This window comes from Nipponia nippon, unplaced genomic scaffold, assembly GCF_047370975.1.
Source record: "Nipponia nippon isolate SJK-2023a ecotype South Korea unplaced genomic scaffold, ASM4737097v1 scaffold_4, whole genome shotgun sequence".
In the NCBI taxonomy this organism is placed as follows: domain Eukaryota; kingdom Metazoa; phylum Chordata; class Aves; order Pelecaniformes; family Threskiornithidae; genus Nipponia; species Nipponia nippon.
Genome location: NW_028262358.1, coordinates 33,435,394 through 33,457,488, shown reverse-complemented (window position 1 = coordinate 33,457,488; position 22,095 = coordinate 33,435,394). Strand labels below are relative to the sequence as shown.

Below are 22,095 nucleotides of genomic sequence, written 5' to 3'. Positions count from 1 at the left end.
TTGCTAGTCACGCTTCTCAGCAGCCTGGTATTGCAGATGCTCTCTGGTTGCTTCCTTCAGAAGGTGTGATAACTGCAGGTAACAGAAATGTAGTTTTTTACAGGTGTTTCTTGTATCTGTGTGTAATTTGTCTTAGCACACACACACACACACACACAAAAATACAGATTCGGGTGAAATAAGCAGGCTTTTCCCTGCCTCACTGTCTTCATCCCTTTGAGGCAAACATTAGGTATGGGTTTAAATCTTTTAAATCCAGGGGATCACCGATTTCTTTAAAAATCAGAGTCTTTTCATTGTTCCAGGTGACATTGCTGTGGCTGAACATGCTTTTTCAATTAGATCTTTATTCTTCATTCCTTCTCTCTGTTCCCTAAGTCTTCAGCAATGTCTGTAGCAGACATACTTATTCTACAGGAACAGAGTATTTATTTTACTGGGATGGTAAAAAAATCAATCTCAATGAGCAACATAAAAAGCATCACCTGAGGCAGACATCAGGGGTTTCAACCAGGTTGGGGTGTTCGGGGGTCATCTCTTTTAACAACCCCAAATGTATGTTCTTTCTGTCCTCTTTGGGAGTAATATTTTTTCCTTCAATCTTTGTTTTCTCTAACTTTAGAAAAGTTGAAGGAAATATCTTTTCAGCCTTCAGTCAACCAAACCCTCATGGCAAATTTTTTCTGCCTGGAGTTAACTGTTGAGATGTAACTGCTGTTCTGGCAATTCACACACTGAGGAATTTCATGATCTCACAGCATCAATGCTGTGACTAGTTACGTTCCCAAAGCATCCGTCTGATGCTGTGTTGTATTTGAAATTAATATACATCATTAATATTTAAGCTATTAACTTCCTTTATATTCCAGTAGCATCTAACAGACCATGTGAAGTCTTTTCCCCAGCTCCCTGTTCAATCCTGAGCTTTCCTTCTAAATCTGTTGGGTTCTGCATGCTTTCTTCTTCCAGATGCTGGTGTATAATCTCACCAAATATGTGATTTATTGAAGGTTTAGTTTTGCTAGTCAGTGCAAAGTGAATACGTAAGGACAATAATATGAATCTAGTACAAAATAAATGCAGATCGCTCTTTTGCTAGGCAACTAAGTTTTCTAAATCCTCCAAATTTACACATCATACCACTGCTAGGTTTGACCTGTGCCCTGACTGTAACGTAGAAACCAAGCTCTGATCTGATGTGCAGCTCTGCAAATTCATGTTATAAATGGGTAATTGCATTTACTGTTATTAAAAAACTAATAAAACCAGGACGTCACGAACAGCACGGAGGCCACCAAGATGCCCAACCCTGACAAAGTCAGATTAAAAGAGAAGAAGTTGAGGCAACCTGCGCGCCGCGGAGCGACCCCCGGCGCCCCATCCCCGCCGGGCGGCGCCGGGCCGCACCGCACCGCACCTGGGCCGGCCCCGTCCCCGCCTCCGCCGCCGCTACAAAAGCGGCCGCTGGAGCCTCCGCGGCGGCCGCCGCCGCGCTGCCGTCCCCCGCCGCGGAGCCTCCGCGGGGAGCGGGAGCCGGAGCCTCGCCGGGCCCCCGCGCATGGGGGGCCGCCCCGGACATGCCCTCCTCCCCGCCGGCGGCGCCGCTCGGCTTCGCTCTCCTGCTGCTGGCGGCCGCGGGGAGCTCCCTCCCCGTCAGGCGGGTGAGTGCCGCGGCGCTGCCGCCGCCGTCCGCCCAACTTGCGCGGCCGCGCTGAGCGGCGCTGGCGGCTCGGGCGCCTCCCCCTGCCCGGCCCGGCGTCCCGGGGTTATTCCGCTCCCCCCGTCAGCGCTGGGGATGCGGCGGCGGGGGCTGCTCTCCGCCGCCGTTTTCCGCGCCGCGGAGCGGGAGGCGGCTGCGGGGGAGCTGCGGGAGGCGACCGCGGTTCCTGGTGCCCGGGTGCGCCTCGAGGACAAGTTAGCAGTTGAAACCGTTACTTTTTGGGTGCCCGCGCCGACGCTCGCCGCGGAAGCAGCGGCCGCCGGGTTGCTGCGCGCAGCCGTTGCGCGCGTGCGGCCGCCGTGCAGCTCCGGCGCCCGTCGCGTGCGCCCCTGCGGGAGGTCCCGGGGGTCCGGGTTTGAGGGGAGGGGGGAAGCGGGGAGGGTGCCCTCGAGGTGACGCTTCCCCCTCACCCGCAGGAAATAACGCGCTCGTTGGTAACGTCAAACCGGTTCACTGCCGTGGGAAAACCGGAGCGGGGTCGCGGCGGTGGATTGTAGGGGGCTGTGCGGGGGAGCGAGCCGCGGGGGGAAACCCCTTCACTGAAGTCGAGCCGGGGACGATGGGCAGGAGCTGCCAGGGTCCGTCAGGGGCGGCTCGCCTCAGCGCTGCCTCCCCGAAGCGCCGGGCGAACGACGCCAGCGCTGCCTCTGGCCGCGGCTAGGTGAAACGAGCGAGGCCGCTGGGGTTGTCCTCTTCTTCGGCGGGACCCGTGGGCGCGGTGGAGCTGCCGGCCCTGCCGAGCTCTGCCGCCGAGGAGCCCGGAGCATCAGGCGCGGCGGAGGCTGCTCAGGCGGGTGCCGGGCTGTGTAGTGCGTGCACGGCGTGAAGGTGGGAAAACGAAGTATAATTTGTTGTGAAGAGCAGCCAGAGGCGATGGGGAAGAGGGAAGGGGTGACGAACAGAGAAGGCTAACTGCAGTTTGGTGGGGCTGGGGACGGAGAGAGACGAGGGCCTGGTGAGAGGGTGGAGGTGACAGGAGGAGGGCTGCTACTGTAGGGAGAGCAAGGGCAGGCTCGAAGCTGAGGCTATGGGCTGCAGAGGTGAAGGAAGGGACGGTGAAGCTGACGATGGACCAAGTTTACTGTCTGTGCAGCTTCTTTTCAGTTGCTAAAAGTTTTTGAGGTTACTGATTTATACAGAACAGCACTAAGATGATCTGTTTAGTTCCTAGCACGGTCTAAGTCTGTAAAGTTGTCTTAGGTATTGGCTTCTGGGTTGCTTTAGTGGTTTTGTTTTTCCTTATTATGGACATCAGGCCCTTAAAGGAGCAACAGGCAGAAGATGCATCAGGGAAAATTCCAGTCAGGAAAATCTCTTCATCATGAAGATGATCAAATACTAAAATGGGGGCCCAAGAGGCTGCGGAGCCTCCATCCGTGGAGGTGTTTGTTATTTGACAGGATAAGGCACGGAGCAAACTAATGATGGGGCTGCCAGAGGCAGGGAATGAAAGTGAGGTACCTTTCCTAGCAAAGGGATCTGCTTTAGCTGGATGTGGAACTGCGGGGAGGTGATAAGAAAGAAGCTTCTCTGGTCTCAACACCGTGATCGCCCTTTAACTTCAGTCTTGCAATAAGATGAGTACTTTTGTAGCCTCTTCTGACACTAGAGGGTCTTATCTGACAACTTGTCTGGAGCGGTGATTGCGCTTGTTGTACGCTGAGAAAATGTATAAAATACTCTGCTCAATCCTAACTATAGAAAAGCACAGGACTTTTGCTGTCAGGAGTCTTTTCTCAGGTTCAGTTCAGAATAGTGTTAAAGGTAATATTTAAAGTAAACTGAAAATAGCACTGCTTAGGCAGTAGTGGATAGTAAAATCAGCTGGATTTCAGTGGATAGATAACAGCTGGATATGGGTGGATAGAGAACAATCAGCTGCAAGGTCTTCTGGTTTAAATGGGCAAGACAGGTGTGAGAGGAAGGTAGAATGATTTGCTATGGAGTTGGAGAAGAAGTATTTTATTGGTGCTGTGACTACTGTTTTACTTTAACCTTCTCTCTCTTTCCCCCCAACCCCTCAAACAAGTGAGAAAGGGGAAAGAGAGAAGAGAAAGCTGAGACCGTACCTAGAAGGAAGAAAAATTTCAGTCCAGAGTTTTTATTTGAGGTGGTGCTGCTTACTTGCCATCATCTTGAACGCAGGGCGATTGGAAATTGCTTAATAAGTGTCTAGCTCTTCTGTACTGCATTGTGGGTAGTAAAATGACCAAAAGCTGGTAGCATATGGCTGCATTGCAGAATCCTATTGCTAATGACAAGCCTGTGTCCTTTCCCTGCTTGGCCTTGAGCAGCAATGTCCTGCTGCTGACAGAGCTGACACACGGCTGGCCGCTGGTTCTTTCCCATCCAGTTCTCTCTTGGATTTGGATTTCAGATGCCAGTTTTCTATGTAGTACTTACGCTCAAAGATTTGATAAGGTAATCTTGGATAAAGTAGTTTAAATGTCAGTGAAAAGCACACAGGAGCTGTGCCACAGTTCTTATCTGGGGGTTCTGTTCTTCAGACTACCTCAGTGCTTTTGTTCCACAGCCTAAAATGTGAATATTACAGGCTCCTGGGTGGAAGTACACACAGTTGAATTCAGTGGAAAGGTTACAGATCTTTTGCTCTCCTCAGCTTTTATATCTGAAGTGCTCTTGTATGGGAATAGAAAAGTACTCACATCAATATCAACGTTAATTAGAGCATATGGGTATTTAGGTATGTGTATGCTATTGGTGTTTTCAATTACTACTGTGTTATTCAGGCTTATTTAGATATAGCTGCTAATCTGTTCTCCAAACCGACAGTCAGCATGACTTCTTAGGTTGTGGGTATTAGGGGCGCGCATAGTTACTGCTACTTGCTCAGCCTTCTGAAGCCTGCCGCAGCTGCTTCTAGTTCTGCAGCATCTGCTTCTTTGACCATGGGTATGTAGGATCAGGTATTTGTCTCCGAGAGTGCTAGCTTTGACTCCTGCTAAGCCATGATGAAGAGATGTAATGTGAGGGGGTGGTTTCAAATGCCTCATTAGTCTGCTGTATTCTGCCCTTGACAGCACAGAGGTCCCTGTGTGTTTGAATGTCCCAGCACAGGCTTGCAGGACCGTGCCTATTTTGACTTCTTGTCTTCTGTTGCGTGCCCTAATGCTGAGAGAACTGAACCTGTCCTGTAGATTTGTGTTCCTTACAAGTCATTAGGGTAGGAAAATGGCTATAGAGCTTGGCTGAAAAACAAATAGAAAAGTGACCTGATAACTAGTGACTCCACGCAGAAGCGAGGGTGGGGGCTTCGACTGCATCTTGATTTAGTTGGGTCTTCACCTGGGCAAAACCCCCTCCATACTTAGGTTGGCTGGAAGTTCTGCATTATTCTTTTTCTTTTGCCATTTTCTTCTCCCAAAAGCTCACCTGGAGCTGGTTTTCTTGTTGCCTGCACTCTGAAAATCAAAATGTGCTAGACAAGTCTCAGCAGCACATACTGGCAGTGGTATAGAAAGTAATGGAGAAAGGATGAAGAGACAAGGTCTGATACTCTGCCACCTTGCTGTAGTTATTATCAAAGGATGCTTGGCTGGCTTCTAGGTAATGGGCTCCTTTCCCAGGAATATGGCCAGGTTCTTCAAAACTTTGTATTTGCAGGCCACTTAAATTCATTACTATATTAATATGGTGTAAAACTTTAAATTGTTTAATAGTACAATCATCTAAATTAATACAGATTAAACCAGCATCCAAATGACTAACACCTTTATGTATTCAGAAAATAATGTGGGTTTTGTTGTTTACTTTTTTAGAAACAACTCTAATTTTCTAGAAATTCTATAAAGCTAGTGACAGTGTGTGTGCTATAAAACCAGATGCCCTAATGCAGCAAATCTGATTATACCTTATATAAACGAAGGTACTTAATTACTTGTTATAATATCCCAAACCTAAAGGGGGGGGGGGGGGGGAACCAAACATTTTGGGCTTAAGGAGCCTAGGATATCAGATCTCCAAGGGCCAAAGGAGAGGACTGTATTTTATGCAGCAGAACAACGACTTGGCCCTTCTCATTGTTTTAAAGCTCTGATGTCTGGTCCAAGCATGTTTAAGGGAGTGAAGCAGTTATCAAATCTTTCTCCCTTTCCCCATATTTCTAGTGCCATTACTGCACCCCCCCACCAAACTAGGCAGCAGTCTGAAAGAGTTTGGACAAAAGTATTTGAGGTAAAGTGTAGGCAGATAGAGGTGGGCATGGAAGGGCGTGTTTCATGGCTGTATCAGTAGTGAAGCATGTGTAGCTCTCTTCTGTGAGAAGAAAAACCTCATATTCTCAAAGTGAGGGAGGTGGAGCTTTGCATAACTAAAACTCCTGCCCTCCAAAAGTTGTAGCTCTGTAGCTGCAATAAAGTTCAGTGAAACCGGGCCTGATATACAAAGCATAAACAGTTGTCTGCTGACTGTCAAAGAGATTTTTAAATGTATTGTAACATATCCTGTTTGTGTTAGCCTGGCAAACTAAATTGAACTTTAATTTGCTGCGTTGATTCATCGCCAGTTACTTGAGAGGACAAACCAGGAGGGGATGTTATCTCTGAAATCACAGGGCCTTCGCTAGTTTACAACTTGGAGCAGTCCTTTGGAAAACTGATTGTTTCCTTCTGCAATGCTGTAGTGAAATGGAAGCTATTATCTGTGCGTTCCGCTTCTTTAATTAAAAGCTTTTGTATTTCTTTCTCCGTGGTAAACCAGTGTATGTACTGCCGCCAAGGCTGTCTGCTCAAGTTTCCTTGGCGCAGTGCATCAGTTCTATTAGTTTGTGTCTTAACAAAAGTAAGTTTACACAATAGCAGATATGTCTTTGCTATGGAAAAAAGTTGTCTGCTTAGTAGATAAGAGACCTTCTGTTTAAGCCCTACAATGTTGTTTTCTTGGGAGGCTGAATTAAAACATCGTGCAGGAACTCCTTTAGTTAAGTCAAATCTTCCTAACCTAGCTACTCAAGAAAAGACTGAGTTTAATGCTTGCATCCAATGCTTCCCATGAGAAGAGGGATAGGGTAAACAGTATCTAGGGATCTCTAGCTTACCACATGGAAGGTAGCCCCTTCAAATGTCATAGTTTTATACAAAATGCAGCAAATTTGAACTTACGATAGGGGAATATAGGTTTGCTTATGGTGGCTGAATACTGTTCTTTGCCTCTTTTTGTTCAGTATTGGAAACTGGCATTTATAAATTGTGACCACACTGGCCTATGGTCTGCTGCGTTCCAGTGATCCTTTGGTGTGAGCGTAGAGGAGCTCATGAAATGCGTGTTGACCTTCACAGGTAGGAGGAGAATCTCCAGGCAAAGTTGCAGCAGCATCATCATCTGTGGTTTGTAAGCATAAGCGTGGAATGGAAAGTAGATGCTGAAGGAAAATAGATGACTCTACTCTTTACTGCCATGCATGTGGACCCGTACAAAGGGAAACTCCCTGCTGTTTTATCAGGACTTCAGGAAGCCTTTCAGACAGTGTTCCTGAGATACAGTGTGGCAGATGTTTGTGGAGGAGAATGTGAGTGCATTTCTGCCAGTTATCTTCCCCTTAATCTTTATGGTCTTCTTAAAGAAACAAGCAACAACTCCTGCCCTCTGAGGTACGTGAATGAATTGATACAGCTTGCTAAGTGCAGATGTGATAGCATAAGAATCTTTCTCCTGAATGCTTACATGAAAACCTTGTGAGCAACCCCCTGCACCAAGTTCAAGTACGGCTTCTTAATAGTCTCATAAATAATGCAGCTATGTATAGAATAGACGCTGGCTTAATTTAATTGAATGAACAATTAAAAAATGGTAACTGGGTAGAGGAAATTGTAGTTTACACATGTGGAAAAGAATAGGTCCTTCAGCTGGTTGTTTTACTGACTACATTTTCTTGCTGTTTCACTATAATTGATTGATAATGGATTGCTGTCTTAGTCCAGTCTGGTATTGACTGCTATTTTTCTTGCATTTGATTGCATATCATTGTTAGTTCACTGTCTCACCATCTTTTTCCTAAATTGTTTTATGCTGGCTTTCCCAATTACCATATTTTTCTGTCTTGTGCTCTTCTGTCCATTGAGCTCATCTGCATTCTCCTATTCTGTTCTTGCCTTGTCTCACTTATGCACATGCCCTGCCATTCTCCCAGTGCCTTCTGTGATGCCTTCAGCACAATTTTTGAAACTTGCATTCTTGTCTGGATGTGTGGTTTTAGCTCTTGTTTGCTTGTGCCCTTTTCCTTGCTCTGTTGCTACTCCTATGCACCATCTCTGCTGCACTATGGGAGAAGTTCAGGAAAGTGAACCTGCTTTCTGATTGTGCCTTGAAAGTAGCTAAAGAGTCAAGATCTGTGTGGAAGAACCTTCTGCAAATGTTAGAGGATGAACTCCTTGGGCACAATTGAGAAGCTTGTGGCTCTTTTGGTGTGCTGCCTTCTTCGCTACCTCCTGTTTCCTTAAAGGACAAGTGAGCATGAGTTAGCTTGCCATCTAAATTTTGTTATACTTGGGGCATATTTTCTGCTCACCCACTCATGCCTTTTACTATTGTTCAGACTGATTTTTCCCCGCCCTCTCTGTAAAACTGCACTACTGCTTTTTTTTTTTTTTTTTCTCCCCTCCTTCCCATGAAGCAGTTTCTTGCCAATTTGTTAGACTTATTGTCTTCAGGGCAAACAGGAGGGGTGTGTGTATGGACATATCTGCATGGGACAATCTCTGAAATCTTACTCTCTTTAAGACTTGCATTTCTGAGTAGGACATTTTGGTAACCCCTCTGACATCTGCAGTTCTGGTGCTGCTCAGCACATGAGTCTGAAAACCGAGCCAGGGAAAAGCTGGAGGGAAAACAGCGCTCTCGTATATATCCCTCTCTAAATGGGAAGAATGGTGACCACCAAGACTTTTGCTTTGAGTACATCTCTGGTGCTTGGCAGAAGCTTATGGAACAGTCTTCCTACACCAGAGCATGTTTTTGTGGCAGCATGAGCAGTTCAGACTGTGACTTGCTCTTACAGGTGGACAACCCAAATGCAGTCAAGAAGTTCAGCTACCAGAAGAGCTGCCTCCTGAGTGCTCTGGCTCTGTTCATAGTGGGTTTTTCTCTGGTGCTCTGAAAGGTGGTCCAACTACTTGTAAGCATGTCTTATGTGTTGAAGCAAGTTGAGGAATGGCAGCTGATGCCATAACCAATCTTTACCATGCTGTCTACTGAGGCCTGATTATCAAGGGAGACGTACAAAACTCCTTCCAAAGGAGTGTGTGGGTTGCGTCTCTTAAAATCAGACTCGGGATATTTCAGGATATGTGACATCAATCTTTTCCTCTGAATTCTGCTAGAACAAACTTCTCTGTGTTTCTTTCCCATAGGAAACAACTGTCTTATTCTTCCATTTGCTAATATTACTACCCCTTTCTGCTCTATAAATATCAACACTGCTCATGGTATTGACCAACATCTCCTGGATGCTATATTCATCCTTATGTATTGTTTCATTCTGAAAACTGAAAAATGTTTTTTTGCTCAAAGCATATTCCAGTTGTTTCATTGCAGCTCAACTCTTTGCAACTAAGTTTCAAAGAGTTTGTTTTTAATATGATCAGATTATGAGTCAAATTTTGCATTTGCTCATCTCTTTCATCAGTTCGGTCTTTCTCAGCATCTGAAAAAAGCCCTCATAAAACGAGTGTAATTGGACTGCATGACAACGTGGGGTGCGATTGGGGGGAATAAAGGAGGGATGGTAAGTAGATGACTTCTCAACTGCCGCAAGTGTGACTCGGTCCTCTAAGAATCTCTTAGAGCAAATAAATCGGAGGATTACCTTGTTACCTTGATGGGTGTCAAAACCTGCCCCCACCTTCAAAAAAAAAAAAAAAAAAAACCAACCAAAACCAAAAAACCACCCTAAACCAGAACTGAACTTCCATAGTATTGTAGAACATCCATTTTTTTCTTTGAAGTTTGCTGTCACTGTATAGGGCATTAGGAGGATAGTAGGTGAGAGGGCATGGTATGTCCCTGCAATTGCGGAGATCTCATCACCAAATCTTTTATTTTTTCAAGATGACACAGTCAGCTTTTAATGGAAAGAAGAAAGGACAAAGGGTCTGTGCTCTGTTAGTTGTTAGATTTGAGGCCACATGTGCACAAAGCATACAAGAAAGTATTTGATGTGCATGTTAGCAGGAGCCTTGGTGGGCGTGGCTAAAGATTGTATTCTCTGCTGCTGTTCATCTCTAAAGCCCCATCTTTGGGAAGGGGTTGGAGACCTTAGACTAGCTTTCTCTTGACTTTTCTCCCATCCTTCTGTGATATTCATCTCTTTCTTAGCTTTTTGTCGAGTGGAAGATAAATGCTAGGCACAGCGTGCCATATGTGCTGTCAGCAGCCCAGCAGAGCTCTTTGGTCCCTCCTGTAAAGGAGGCTGACTCGGAACTATTGCAGGTAAAGCAAGCCTTGCTCCCTTTGGAGGGCGTTTCTGGTCTAGTTTTCTGCTTCTGCAGGTGCCTGGTAGAAATTCTGAAGTATGTGGTTAATGTAACTACTAAGCCGTGGTGTGAAAAAGTAGTAATTATTGCCTTTCAAACCTTCTGGGAGAGACTGACATGCCTGATATCTGTGGGCTTCTATCGTAGGATTCATTTCCTAACATGCACAAACTCCTGGCAATGCAGTAGCCTCTTCATAGATTTTCTTCAAGATGGAAGTTGATAACTTTGCTCCTCTGACATGTCTAGAGTGCTGTACAGAAGCTGCTGAAGAGTTGCTGTAAGACATTTTGACATACAAAAAGGGCTGGGTGTACAGAAGCATTGATAAGCATCAGGTGTCTTAATTTATGCTGAATTGGAGGGGGAGAACCAGGAAACTTTCAAAAGACTTGGTTTATAAGTTACAGAATGCTCTATTCAAGTTACTACTTTATGAAATGAATTAATTTATTCATCCTGATTTGATCTTTGTGTTGTTCAGACTCAGAGTGAACCACTTGGGAGTGGGAATAGGGCGGCAGAGCAAGGTACCTGACTGGCTTGGGAAGTCCAGAAGGCTGTTGCCTTTATGGCTGGCTCGACTCCTCTGCAGACTGATCATTGTGCTGAGGAGTTCTGTACACAGAAATCCAAATTCTCTGCGTTTCGGACAGGGTGAGAATCTAGGCAGCAGTGCTTGAATTTTTCACTGTTTCAGTAGGTGAAACTGAGTAGGAAGCACGAAGTTTGAAGGGAACATCGATATCTAGGAAGGTAACAGCCTGCCTCCTATGCCCTACTATCACTAGAGGTGCTACTGCTGTTGTGGAAAGAGCCAGACCCTGGAAAAAAACCCTACACTTTCACGTAAGTCACCTTTAAATGTGTTGTGGATATTGGTACAGCTGTGCATGGGTTACAAATAAGAGATACAGCCCTGTATCACTGGATTGGTGATATTCTGTTAGGTCAATCCCCATCTTCCTCCTTCAGTCCCATTCCTCCCAAATAAAAATATTCTGCTGAACAAAGCTAGTTATACAGAACGAATGAAGCTTTTAGTTTTTTTTAATCCCTTGAGATGGGAAAATTTAAAGCTATAGTATTTGATCTGAATTATTTGAAATAGCTATTGGTCTTTGCTTTTGTCAGATGCTGTGGTGTCCTCTAATCTATTGTCCTTTTCATTACCATTTCTTAACGAAGAAAAATTCATCAAGTACCATTCCAAATGCATCACTCTAAGAATAACAAAAAGATCCTATTCCTTTTAAACTCGATGACACTGCAAGCAGAGTATACTCCGGGGAAAAAAAGAAAAGAAGACAGGAAGCTATTATTTGCCGTTTACAGTGACACTGCATAGTTATAAATTGCACATCAATAAATTAAGATGTATTTGTAGTGGACTTCTTTCAAAAATCCCCAAATCCTTAATATGTATGACTTCTCTAAATGAGATACGAAGCGTCACAGAGATGGTACAGGAGACATTCAGGTATAAAGGTGGTCAGAAACATCCTGTTCAAACAGTATTTCAGAAAACTAAGTTCCAACACATTTAGTGTTGTGATAGATGCACTTTAAGCCTAGATCCTCAGCACTTTATTAGTTGAATTTAGCTGAAAGTTGACACAAATTTTTAAAAAAACCTGCATTCAGTCTCATTCAGCTTAGCTCCCTATAGACTTCCAATGGCAGCTATTGTTAGTTAAGGGATAAACTTGCATTAGAAGATATCTGTAGAATAATTCAGTATGCTCTGAATTTGTTCGTTGCCCTTTGGGGATTAAGACACCTGGTGGTAATGAATCAGGCTATTGAAGCTTTCTAGAATAAAACTGATTCTGTTACTAATGAGATGTAAGGATAAAAGACTGTTAGCTTTATGGTTTGAACTCTTAACTTAATGGCCTTGCAATTGTAGAGATGGTTGTAAATCGCAGGAACCAAAGCTGGAGTTTGAAACTATGTTTCTTGATTTCTTACTTGTTTTGATGTCTAAGCTACATTGGTGTTTCAGGGCTGGCATCACAGAATGGCTGAGGTTGGAAGGAACCTCTGGAGGTCATCTGGTCCAACCTCCCTGCTCAAGCAGGGCTACCTAGAGCTGGCCCTGTGATGGAAGAATTTACTTATTTATGTATTTATTTGTGTGGTAAGATAGCATCCATGCTGATGGGTCATTGCGCAGCCAAAGAGCTCTGTATTTCCTAATCTGTTTTCCTACTTCCTTGCTGTTTACAGTAAATGAGTCTTGGGACATCCTCTAATGACTCAAGGAAGCTTTCATCTTGCTTCTTGCTCCTACCTTCTTTCGCACTCTACCACCCTTCATCCTTCTTAATTAACTAGGGAATGAGTTTACATGTGGTATTTCACCATTCAAAACTCTTTTCAAGATGCAATGGTCTAATAAATATTCATACAATAGACTTATAATCACCTGATTGGACTCAAATAGACCTTTACGTGATTGCACCAGCAACGAAACATTGTATGAGTAGGGAAATGGGCAAATAATTACACGGATTAATCTCTTCCCCTACATATTAGTTCTAGAGGAAGCCGTTACAGTTGTAGACTGTTACTTTTCTGTAAAAGAAGCCTTGAGTTAGTGCAGCTTTCACTACTTCTGCATGGTTTTGGCAAAAGGGTGTCACAGGCTGTCCAAATGTGAACAGCAGTCTCTTGTTTGGACCTTTATGGTGATCTTCCAGGATGCTCTTTGTTTTCCCAGAAGGAAGATAATAGAGAGGGGGTTTTTGTTGTTGGGGTTTTTTTGTGTGTGTGTGTGTTTGTGTTTTTTTTTTTTTTTTTGTGGGGGGGGGAGGGTGGTGGTATATTGTGGGGAAACTCTTTCAAAACCTGTTCAGGATAAAATGTTTCTTGTTTTCAACAGAAAACTGAAATTTCTGTGTGGGGATGGGTGGGAAGTACGTGTTTTCAGCCACAAAAAGTAGCTGGGGTCCTCTTTAGGGACAAGGCTCTGACTTCTGTACAGGGGAAAGAAAAGAGGAGAAGATGGGTAACAAACTGTCCACATTGTTGCTGTAGTAGTCATGGTTAGTCTGAGCAATTAAGAGAGATGTGCCATCCAAGACATTAGTTGTTGGTGGCAAGGAGTCTAGCCAAACTGAAACTTGTGGCTCATTCACACGCTGTTGTTCTTTGTTAGTTTTCTTTTTATATTGTATAGTGCCTGCACTTGCAAATAAAGACTTTCTTCTAGGAATAGGGAATGGAATAGTCAGGTGAGAAAAGAAACAGAGATGGCTCAAGATTTATGTTAAATGTGTCTCTGTGGTCCCTGTGCAAGTCTGGTGGAACATCTTGTGGCTGATAGAGGACAAGGAAAGCCCAGGTTTGGGCTTGGGGGTGTGTTCGCTTTTTTCCCTTGACTATCTTGCACAGAAAGATTTAAAGTTGCAAAGTTTTAATATCTTACTCTCTTCATTTTAGGGAGATTGAGTTAGGTGATTAACATTCCTGTAGGCATATGTTTTAATTATTGAATAGGGAAATGGGTTACAGTGTTGTCTTGCATTTTGCATAGAAAGTAGGAGTGGTTGTCACTCTCACTATTAATAACAAGGTAGGATGACCTCGCATGCATGTTGCTATAATCCATACAGTAAGATGACCCCTTCCAAATACCTGTTTTGGGGAAGGAGTGGTAGTGATGAAGTCTTCTGTGTGCGCTTAATATACCAAGTCTGTGTGCTTAGATGCTAATACAATAGGTGCCTTGGAAATATCTGTAGTAGCTACAGAAAGCAGTAGAGTATGAATCCCTTTTTATACTGAGTCAGGGTTGAAGGACTGTTTTCTGAAAGTGTTCTCGGTTCCTGTATAATTGATTGCAGGGGGAGGAGGGGTTACAGCTGTGTGGTAGACATCTTAATCAATGAGACTATTTGTACTATTAAACAGTATACTCTTTAGAGCCAGGCACTTAGTAACAAACTAAGCTGTCAGTCGGTGCTACGCATACTACTTAGGAAGCTTAACGGCTGTAATATTGAGAGAACAAAGGTAATGTAAACATCCTTTATAGTTCATGAGGTTAACTTTCTACTTGCTCAAGCTTTCAATAATTAGTTTCCTTCATGTCTGTCCCTTGTATTGCCCCTTGCTTGTAGAGTTCTCCGCGGGTTCAGCAATTTGGTTCACAGCCTGACTTTAATCTTTGCTGTGTGCTGTCCCCTGTTGTCTTTGAAAATACTCTCTAGTTTTTCTTCAACAGAAAGACTTACAGTCCTCTTTAATCTTGGCTTTGCCATTCTATCTGAGCTGCTTGGCTTAATGCTTAAATAAAGCTTTAAAGAAAATTCCTATGTTCAAGTAATTCGTGAATATGCCTGTACTTCAGAGAAGGGGGGGGGAGAGAGCCTGTGTACTGGCTGATGAAGAGTGTGCTAGAAAGGACTTGCATAAAAATCCTGAATTCCTAATACTTTCTCTTGTCCCCAAATTACATCTGAGATGATGATCTTTGATGCTGCTTTATGGCCTCTGGAGTTTTTTGGTTTGTTTTTAATTTATAGCGGTTCTTATTCTTCCCTCTTTCCCCTATTTTTGTCATGCTGGAAATATTTGGAGCAAAATCAAGCTCTGGAAATAAACAGATTTATTATACTCTTCAAAGTGTCTGTATCCTGCTCACCGGACAGCTGGGATCAGCACAGAAGAAAAGTGTTTCTTGAAAGGCAGCACACTATGTCGCTGGGAAATGAGAAGATAATTTCATAGCAAACTTGTAGCAAGCTTGGAACGCTGTCAAGTATGGGATGACAGGCAGCTGACATGGAAATGCTGAACTTCCAATACCATTGTGAGCTAACTGCTTTGTGCTTATTTTGCAACGCTTGTCTTTTATTTAGTTTTATGATCCAAACTGGAAAAGAAACTTTGAATAGTTGGGAATGGAAAGTGTCAGCCTGCTTTGGTCTTGACTAAATCACTTTCTCTTTAGCCTTCTTTTCCCTCTCGGCTGTCTTTTCCTCCACCCCGGCACCTTCTTAAGTTTTTGACCATTTCTGGTCCAAGTACGCTGACAAGAGAAATGTTCTGCGGGTTAGTGTCCTTTCCATTAAAAGTTTTGATAGAAACAAAGCAGGCAAGCTGGCCAGTCTGCTGTGTGTTTGACCCGTTGCCCAAACTGCTCATCTAATGGGCTCCTCCAGGGAGTGTGTCCCAGCACTGGCCAGAGTTGTCTTCCTGTCCTCCATGTAGTGAGTTACTGCCTTTTTTGGTTGTGTTGTTTCTTTCCTTGAATTCCATAAAATGGACGCTTCTGAACAACTCCAGTTAAGACTGAGGATTTTGGGATTTCTTATTTTTTTGCCTTAAACGCTTGTTTATATAGCGATCAGCTTAGTGAGATCCTGTACTCAACTGGAGCCTTGCTAAGTTGTAGTGATGAGCATTGGTGTTTCTTTTGTTTTGGAAAAGCTGATAAAAAATTTATTTTTTTCTTTTAACACTCTACCTAAATGAGTCTTTGTTTTGGAGATAGGAAGTACAAAGGATGAAACTTTAATGAATTCATGACTTGTACAACAGTTTCCAATTATTAAAATGAGCAAAGGATGTTGAGAGAGGTTTGCATGCACAAAAACTTATTCACAGGATCTGAATATATCTTGGTTGCCATAAAGGAGGGAAGCTGCGCCTTACAGTGACCTGAACAGAAGCTGTTCCTGCAGGTTGTTGGAGCACAAGGTTTTTCCTGTACCTGCCATTTCTAGCCTGATTTTGGCTATGGGCTTTAAGAATATAATCAAAGCTGACCTTTCTTTTCTGTCCATTCTACTTAATACTTTTAATTCTACATGGGTAATAAGAATGTTTGGCTCACTAGGTAAAATCTTAATTACAACATATTTTACAGTGTCTGTGTACCACATGTCCATCTTAAAGGTGTATCCGATCTACTGACTAGTCCTTCATAGGGTTTAAAATTTGTGATTTTATTACTTAGTGATGAAGAATAACTTGGTTCATTTTGTGGGTGTGGGTTTCTTTTTTTAAAGGAATATTGGTGATTGCTTTCAGCCTGTTGCAAGTTAGGTGTGACAGAGTAATAAGACATGGAGAGAGAAGCTGTGGTTCCTTTCAAAAGGTGCTCTTCTAATAAAAGTGCAAAAGCATCTTGGACAGCTTTGGAGACACTAATCTTAGGTTGAGAACTGCTGGATTTCCATAGCATACAAAGTAAAAATGAATTTAAGTATTATATGTGGGTGTATGCGTGAGAAAGGAGGATAAAACAGCTGAGACATTTAGGTAGAATCCAATAATTAAAGTTAGAAAGTGAATGGAGACTATTCTCTTCTATACTGTGAATCCACTTAAGGTCCTGTGCTTTGAGTCATGTCTTCCTAGACTCCACATTCTCTCAGTAAGAGGGAGAGGAAAAAGACAGCAAGAAAGGAAGAAGGCAGGGGCATGTAATGCTGTATTCTCTAGGTGCTTTGGAAGGGTTTAAGAGGGGTGTGTGTATGCACACACATGCGTGTGTGGCTGGTGTGATGTTTGAGCAGAATGCTCACATAGAGTGGCTAATTTACCTATTTTAAACTTAAACATTTTGGTGAACTCTCTATCCCCAGAATCTATGCTACTAAAGCAAAAAGATACCCGAGGTGGAAGAGGGGCTGTTGTCTGTAGTATATCAGCGTGCTACTTTGCTAGCTCTGAGGAACAGACTTATTTTTTGGGCAAGGTAGTCAGGCATGAAAGCTTTTACCAATCTCTAGAAGCAGATGTGATCTACAGCCCTGATACTGCAGCACTTCCATCTACAGATTTTGACTTGTTTACCCAATGCATTCCTTCTTCTAATTGGAAAAGTAGAAAGAAATGTAAGCTAGCATCTGCAGCTGCAAAGCTGAAAGAGTAAAAATGACATGAAAGGAAAAAATTGCCATATAAAAGCACAAATACTTTTAACTTTGAGGTGTTCAAGATGCTGATAGTGTCCCCAGTACTGCCAGCTGTGTAGTGGTCTTCTGTAACAACTTAAACCATTCTTGCAAGAAATGGAAGTGGCGGATAAAATAACTCCAGCAATGATGTACAACAAAAAGGTAAGGACGCTGATGGCAACAAGTACAAACTAACAGTTTAAAAAATGCTAATGGAAAGTCTGCAGCGGCTGGGGCTGAAGGACAGCTGACTCCTTTGTTGGAAACCAGCGCAGTCTTAACAGCAGTGGGGTGGAGGAGTCTGGCCTCTCCTCCACAGGGCTCCAGAGCAGAGTGTTAGCACAGTACCGTATGGTAGCAATACTATGAAAAATTCAGTTTGTGTTTGCTTTCACTAGTGATTGTTAGCTGTTTAATCTGATACTCATCCAACAGTGTTGTGAAAAGGCTGAAAAATGATCTAACATCACAAATACTAACCAACCTGTTATCTAGGGAAAATTGAATCAGGTGTATTTTAATTATATCAGTCCCATTTTATTAATTAAAACTACTGTGACATACTTCACATTTTGCGAGGTAATTCCTTTTAGGGAAACTTATTTGCATGGTTAATTCAACTCAGACCAGAAATAAGTGTGGAATTCAATACTGAGGGTAATCAACCACAGTAGCAGCTTGCCTAAGGGTGCAGTGGATTCTCTGTTGCTTGGAGTCTTCAAGTCAAGATTAGATGTGTGTGTCTGAGTGGTATTTTCTGGTTAAGCTAGTATGTGTGAGATGGATGCAGAAGTTAGTGTGGGGCTCTGGAAGGTGCTATGCAGGAAATTGATGAGATTGTCATCATGGGTCCTTCTGGCCTCAAGGTCACCATGGTTGCCATGTACCATTCCTAGTGGCAAAAGGTGTAATGAGCATAGATGAAGAGACCTTAAGGGCTATTTCTCCAACAGCAGAAGTCCTCAATTCTTTTTGCTTCTTTGTGAGTAATAAACATTTGACTCCATTTGACTCCTAGCTTAACATTTTTGTACAGGTTGTGGGTTTCATTTTAAGCTCCTCTTAGTTCTAAGATGGTGGATAATTAAGATTATTCTTATGCCTCACTGTGAGCTGTGCTGCTTTTGTCTCTGCTTCACAGCAACTCTTATCTTCTTAAACATTTTGCCTGTTTAATTTTACCCTTGACAGTTTTCCTGTCTGGCTTACAGTGTGATGGCACGAGTGCTTATGGTGGCATAAGGAGAAAAGGGGAGTGAGGTGTAGGGGAGGAAATCAAAACCTTTCTCTGGGGACAGAGAAACCACTTCTTTCAACAGCAGTGCTGGTTTATGCTGCTTTAAATGCTGATAGTTATGCTGTAAGATGACTCTGTGCTGCAGAAGTACATCTTAAGGATGAACTGAGGTGTATAACATAAAAATCCTTTGCAGAGCAAGTTAGTTCAGAGAGCAAATTTTTATTGGAAAGGACAACATGTCAAATAAAGCCACTGCTAGTTAAGTTCCCAAGTTTTTTCTCTAGCCTCTTCTCTGCGAATCTGTTCTGTCCCTACAATTGCTGCTTGATTTAAGGTTAATGTCAGATGCGAAATATGTGGCTGTGAAACTACTAACATGGAACTAATGGAATGATTTTGATTCCTTTAAGTGACCTGTCTATTTTCAGCTTTATTACTGCATGGTCCTTGCTTCCTTTGGTGCTTTGAAAATTGGAGCTGGGGGGTGGGAAGCTTTGTGCACAACTTAAAATACTCATTTTGACAAAGGTTAGAGATTTGACTGGAGCGGCAGCTCGCTCTTCTGTGTTTCCATTTGTGCATGCTGGACAGCTTTCTTGAGAAGCTCTCTGCATGTTTTTCTTTGCTTGGCCTATGAAGTTGTTTCACACTGCTCTTGGGCTTTATCCTGTCTCTTGCTTTCTGAAAACCAGTGTGCTTGCTGCCTGAACAGCAGTCTTCCTCTGTTGCTCACTTTCCCCTTTCTTTTGAAGGTCTTCCCAAAGAAGGGTGGGAGGAAGTGTAAGTCCACTCAGCTTTAACATCAACACAATCGCAATTCGCTTCTGTAGCTTAAGCCACAAGCCTCTTTAGCTCCATATACCTCTACAAGAGTATGGAAAAGAAAGAAAGGCTGAGGGGGGGAGGCATAACTCCGTGGAGAGTTATGACTGTCTTTGAAACTGGCTGTTGCCACAGCAGATCTGTGGGGCTGACAGCTGTGATATCTGCCAGGAGTAAAGAAATCAGATCTGTCCCTGGGGCTGGTAAGGATTCGGAATGAAGAAAACCCACCGATTTCCCACGTATTGGGAAAATTACGTTGTGAGACTCCAACTGACGAAGATCAAAGCCTGCTAGAAGTGGCCTGAAGATGGGGTAGGGATAAATTTCTGAAAAACTACAGGTTACATGTTGCATCTGAATTCCTCTCTTGTGCTACTGTTGGGGAGGCAGAAGCACAGTAGCATGTGGGATTGCCTTGCAGAACTAATGCATAGACCCTTTGCTACTGATTCAACTTGGGCAGTCAATGTCAGGATCTCTGCGCAGAAGAGGGACTGAGTAGTAGTATCTGAATACTATGTATGCAAGGTTAATGCAACAGAGGTAAGAATGTAGAGGAACAGGGAGAACAGTGAGCTGATGCATGCATGATAGCGAAATGGGTTGTGGACTGCTTACTCATTTTATTTCTTACCCAATCAAAATACTCGGAGAAGGAATTGGAAAAATTGCTGGTTTGTTTGTTTGAGAGACTCGTGGTGTAGAATGTCTGATAAACTGGCCCAATATTGACTACTGAAAGAAATGTTTGAGGATTGTTTTTTATTAAAATTCTTAAACTACAAAATCCTCTGAGCTCAAGGAAAAGGTGTACTGAAGCAAGATTAAGCATACAGAAGGATTTTTAATTTTATTAACTTCTGTGTCATCTATACATGCATCTGTCATGGTACTAACTTCAGAGAACTGATATTATTGTCGTCATCTTGGGGGAACCAGAAGACAGAACTCCCAGAGTCTGTTTGTGTCTTGGTCACCCATTCGCTTGCTGTAACGCTTGGCATCTCTCATAATATTTTCATTCCGCTGTGCTTCCAAAATGAAGAAACTAGTCTTGTTTTTGAAAGAGGTGTTGTGGTAGACTAATTCAGATTTGAGGAAAAGCCTGATCTGATTCCTGTGGTAATAGTGTGGTTCATAAGTTGCTTTGCAGTCCTCAAGCAAGGAAAGTCTGTGATTCAACTTGACTTGCCTGTATTTCTGTAGTCTGTTTCCCTGGCTGAGAGGAACTTAGGAAAACTGGGAAGTAAACCTATTCTGGATAAATTTGACAGGTACTTCTACTTGTGTAAAGGGGGAGGAGGGGAGGGTGTTATTGATCCTGCCAAATCATTTGAGTCAAAGGTGGCAATTGTTACAATGAAATACTGAACAGCTAAGAATTGTTTGGAATTCCTTGATTTCAAAGTCTTCAGCTGCTTAGTCCTATGGAAAGCTCTAAAAAGCATCAGTCCTGTATTAAAGATACAAAAAAAAAAGGGGGTGGGAGTGAGAAAAAGCTATTGTCAATTGAAGTATTAATGAAAGATCCTGATTTTAATGGCTTTCATTCCTGTGTCCTGCAACTAGATGAATTCTATCTGATTGTAATTTTAAATATTGTAGAAGATGGCGATGACTGTCCTCAGAGAATGAAAAAGCAGAAAATTTAGGTTTCACGCTGGAGCTGTTTTATTTTTGCCTTCAAGGAAGCTGAATTGGCCTCTGCAAATGAAAGCAAACATTGTAGTGCGCTCATATCTGCTGTTGGCTCTTGCTTGTAACATCACTTCTGGAGAAAGATGACTCTACAGCCGTAGCTACCGAGACCTCACAAATATGGCAGGCTGTTGTCAAGTTAAGTTGATGCTTTAAATTGCCTTTCTGCTTAGAGGCTTTCAGGAGCATAGCCAAAAAAAAAAAAAAGGCAGCTCTGTTTAGAAGAGTTTAGAGTTTAGAAGCTAAACTCTTCTGTTTTAAAGGAAGGTGGAAGGAAAAGGACATGGGAGGTGGGATGAAGGCAGGAATACAAGTTCCATGTTTGGGTGGTCCCTGGAAGTGGTGATGTCATCTGGCTCCCTCTGCCTGGGAACACAGCTCTGAGGATGCTGCTGCAGTAGAGTGTAGTGCCAGATTTTTTTTTCTTCTAGCTTGTGCCCCCTATTGATTTTGATGTCCAGGCACTGCAAGATCTTCCCCTCAAATTTTGGATAAAATAACATGATCATCCAATTTCAGGCATGTTGATTTGGTCCTTGTTTGTCAACCTGTATTACTTCTGCATTTCACGTGATCAGAGTGCAGTCCCTGGGTAGCATCTCAGTACACCTTTTTCATTTGTCTTATTACTTGTTTTTTGTTCATTGTAATGCTTCTCCGTATTGGGCTGAGTTAAGACTCTAGCCTTTATGCAACATTGCTCCTGTCTTGTTTCTGACAAATCAAGCCCTTGGAATATAACGCTTGGCAGTCGTGTGGGTTGAATGCTGAAAAGTATAAGATCGTATGCGGGCTGTAAATTACCACATTGCATCCAACCAAGTAAATGTGAACTCTACTGTATATGCTGCAATACTGCAATGATATTGTTGTAGGGGTTCTGTCCTGTCTAGATGTGATAAACCCATGTCATTATGTTATGCAAAGGTGTACCTCTGAATTGTCTTTTATTTAATATTTGGAAGGAAAACAGATGATGTCTGGAAAATGAGCTTCCCTGGCAGAGCTTCTCTTGTATGCTCTGTTGTCAAATGTGTCATAATTGTTGATGAAAATACTAGCAATTTGCAAAGGTGCTATGTATTGGTAGGGGGATGGGTGGGCAGGGAAGAGCAATATGGCAGATAATGAGATAGTGGACCTTAAGCCACTGTGACGATGAGGGAGTTAATTTGCCTTAGTTAAAACCAAAATAAACTACTGCTCTCAACT

At 43.0% G+C, this 22,095-nt stretch overlaps 1 protein-coding gene across 1 annotated transcript in view; it reads left to right on the top strand.

Moving 5' to 3' along the window:
• Positions 1-1,498: 1,498 nt before the first annotated feature.
• The window catches only part of GLP1R (glucagon like peptide 1 receptor), a 91,462-nt gene continuing 70,865 nt past the window's right edge, over positions 1,499-22,095 (top strand). Inside the window, exon 1 of the mRNA XM_087776732.1 lies at positions 1,499-1,661. Coding sequence (XP_087632858.1) covers positions 1,578-1,661 — 84 coding nt within the window. The 5' untranslated portion in view covers positions 1,499-1,577. The remainder of the gene's footprint in view (positions 1,662-22,095) is intronic.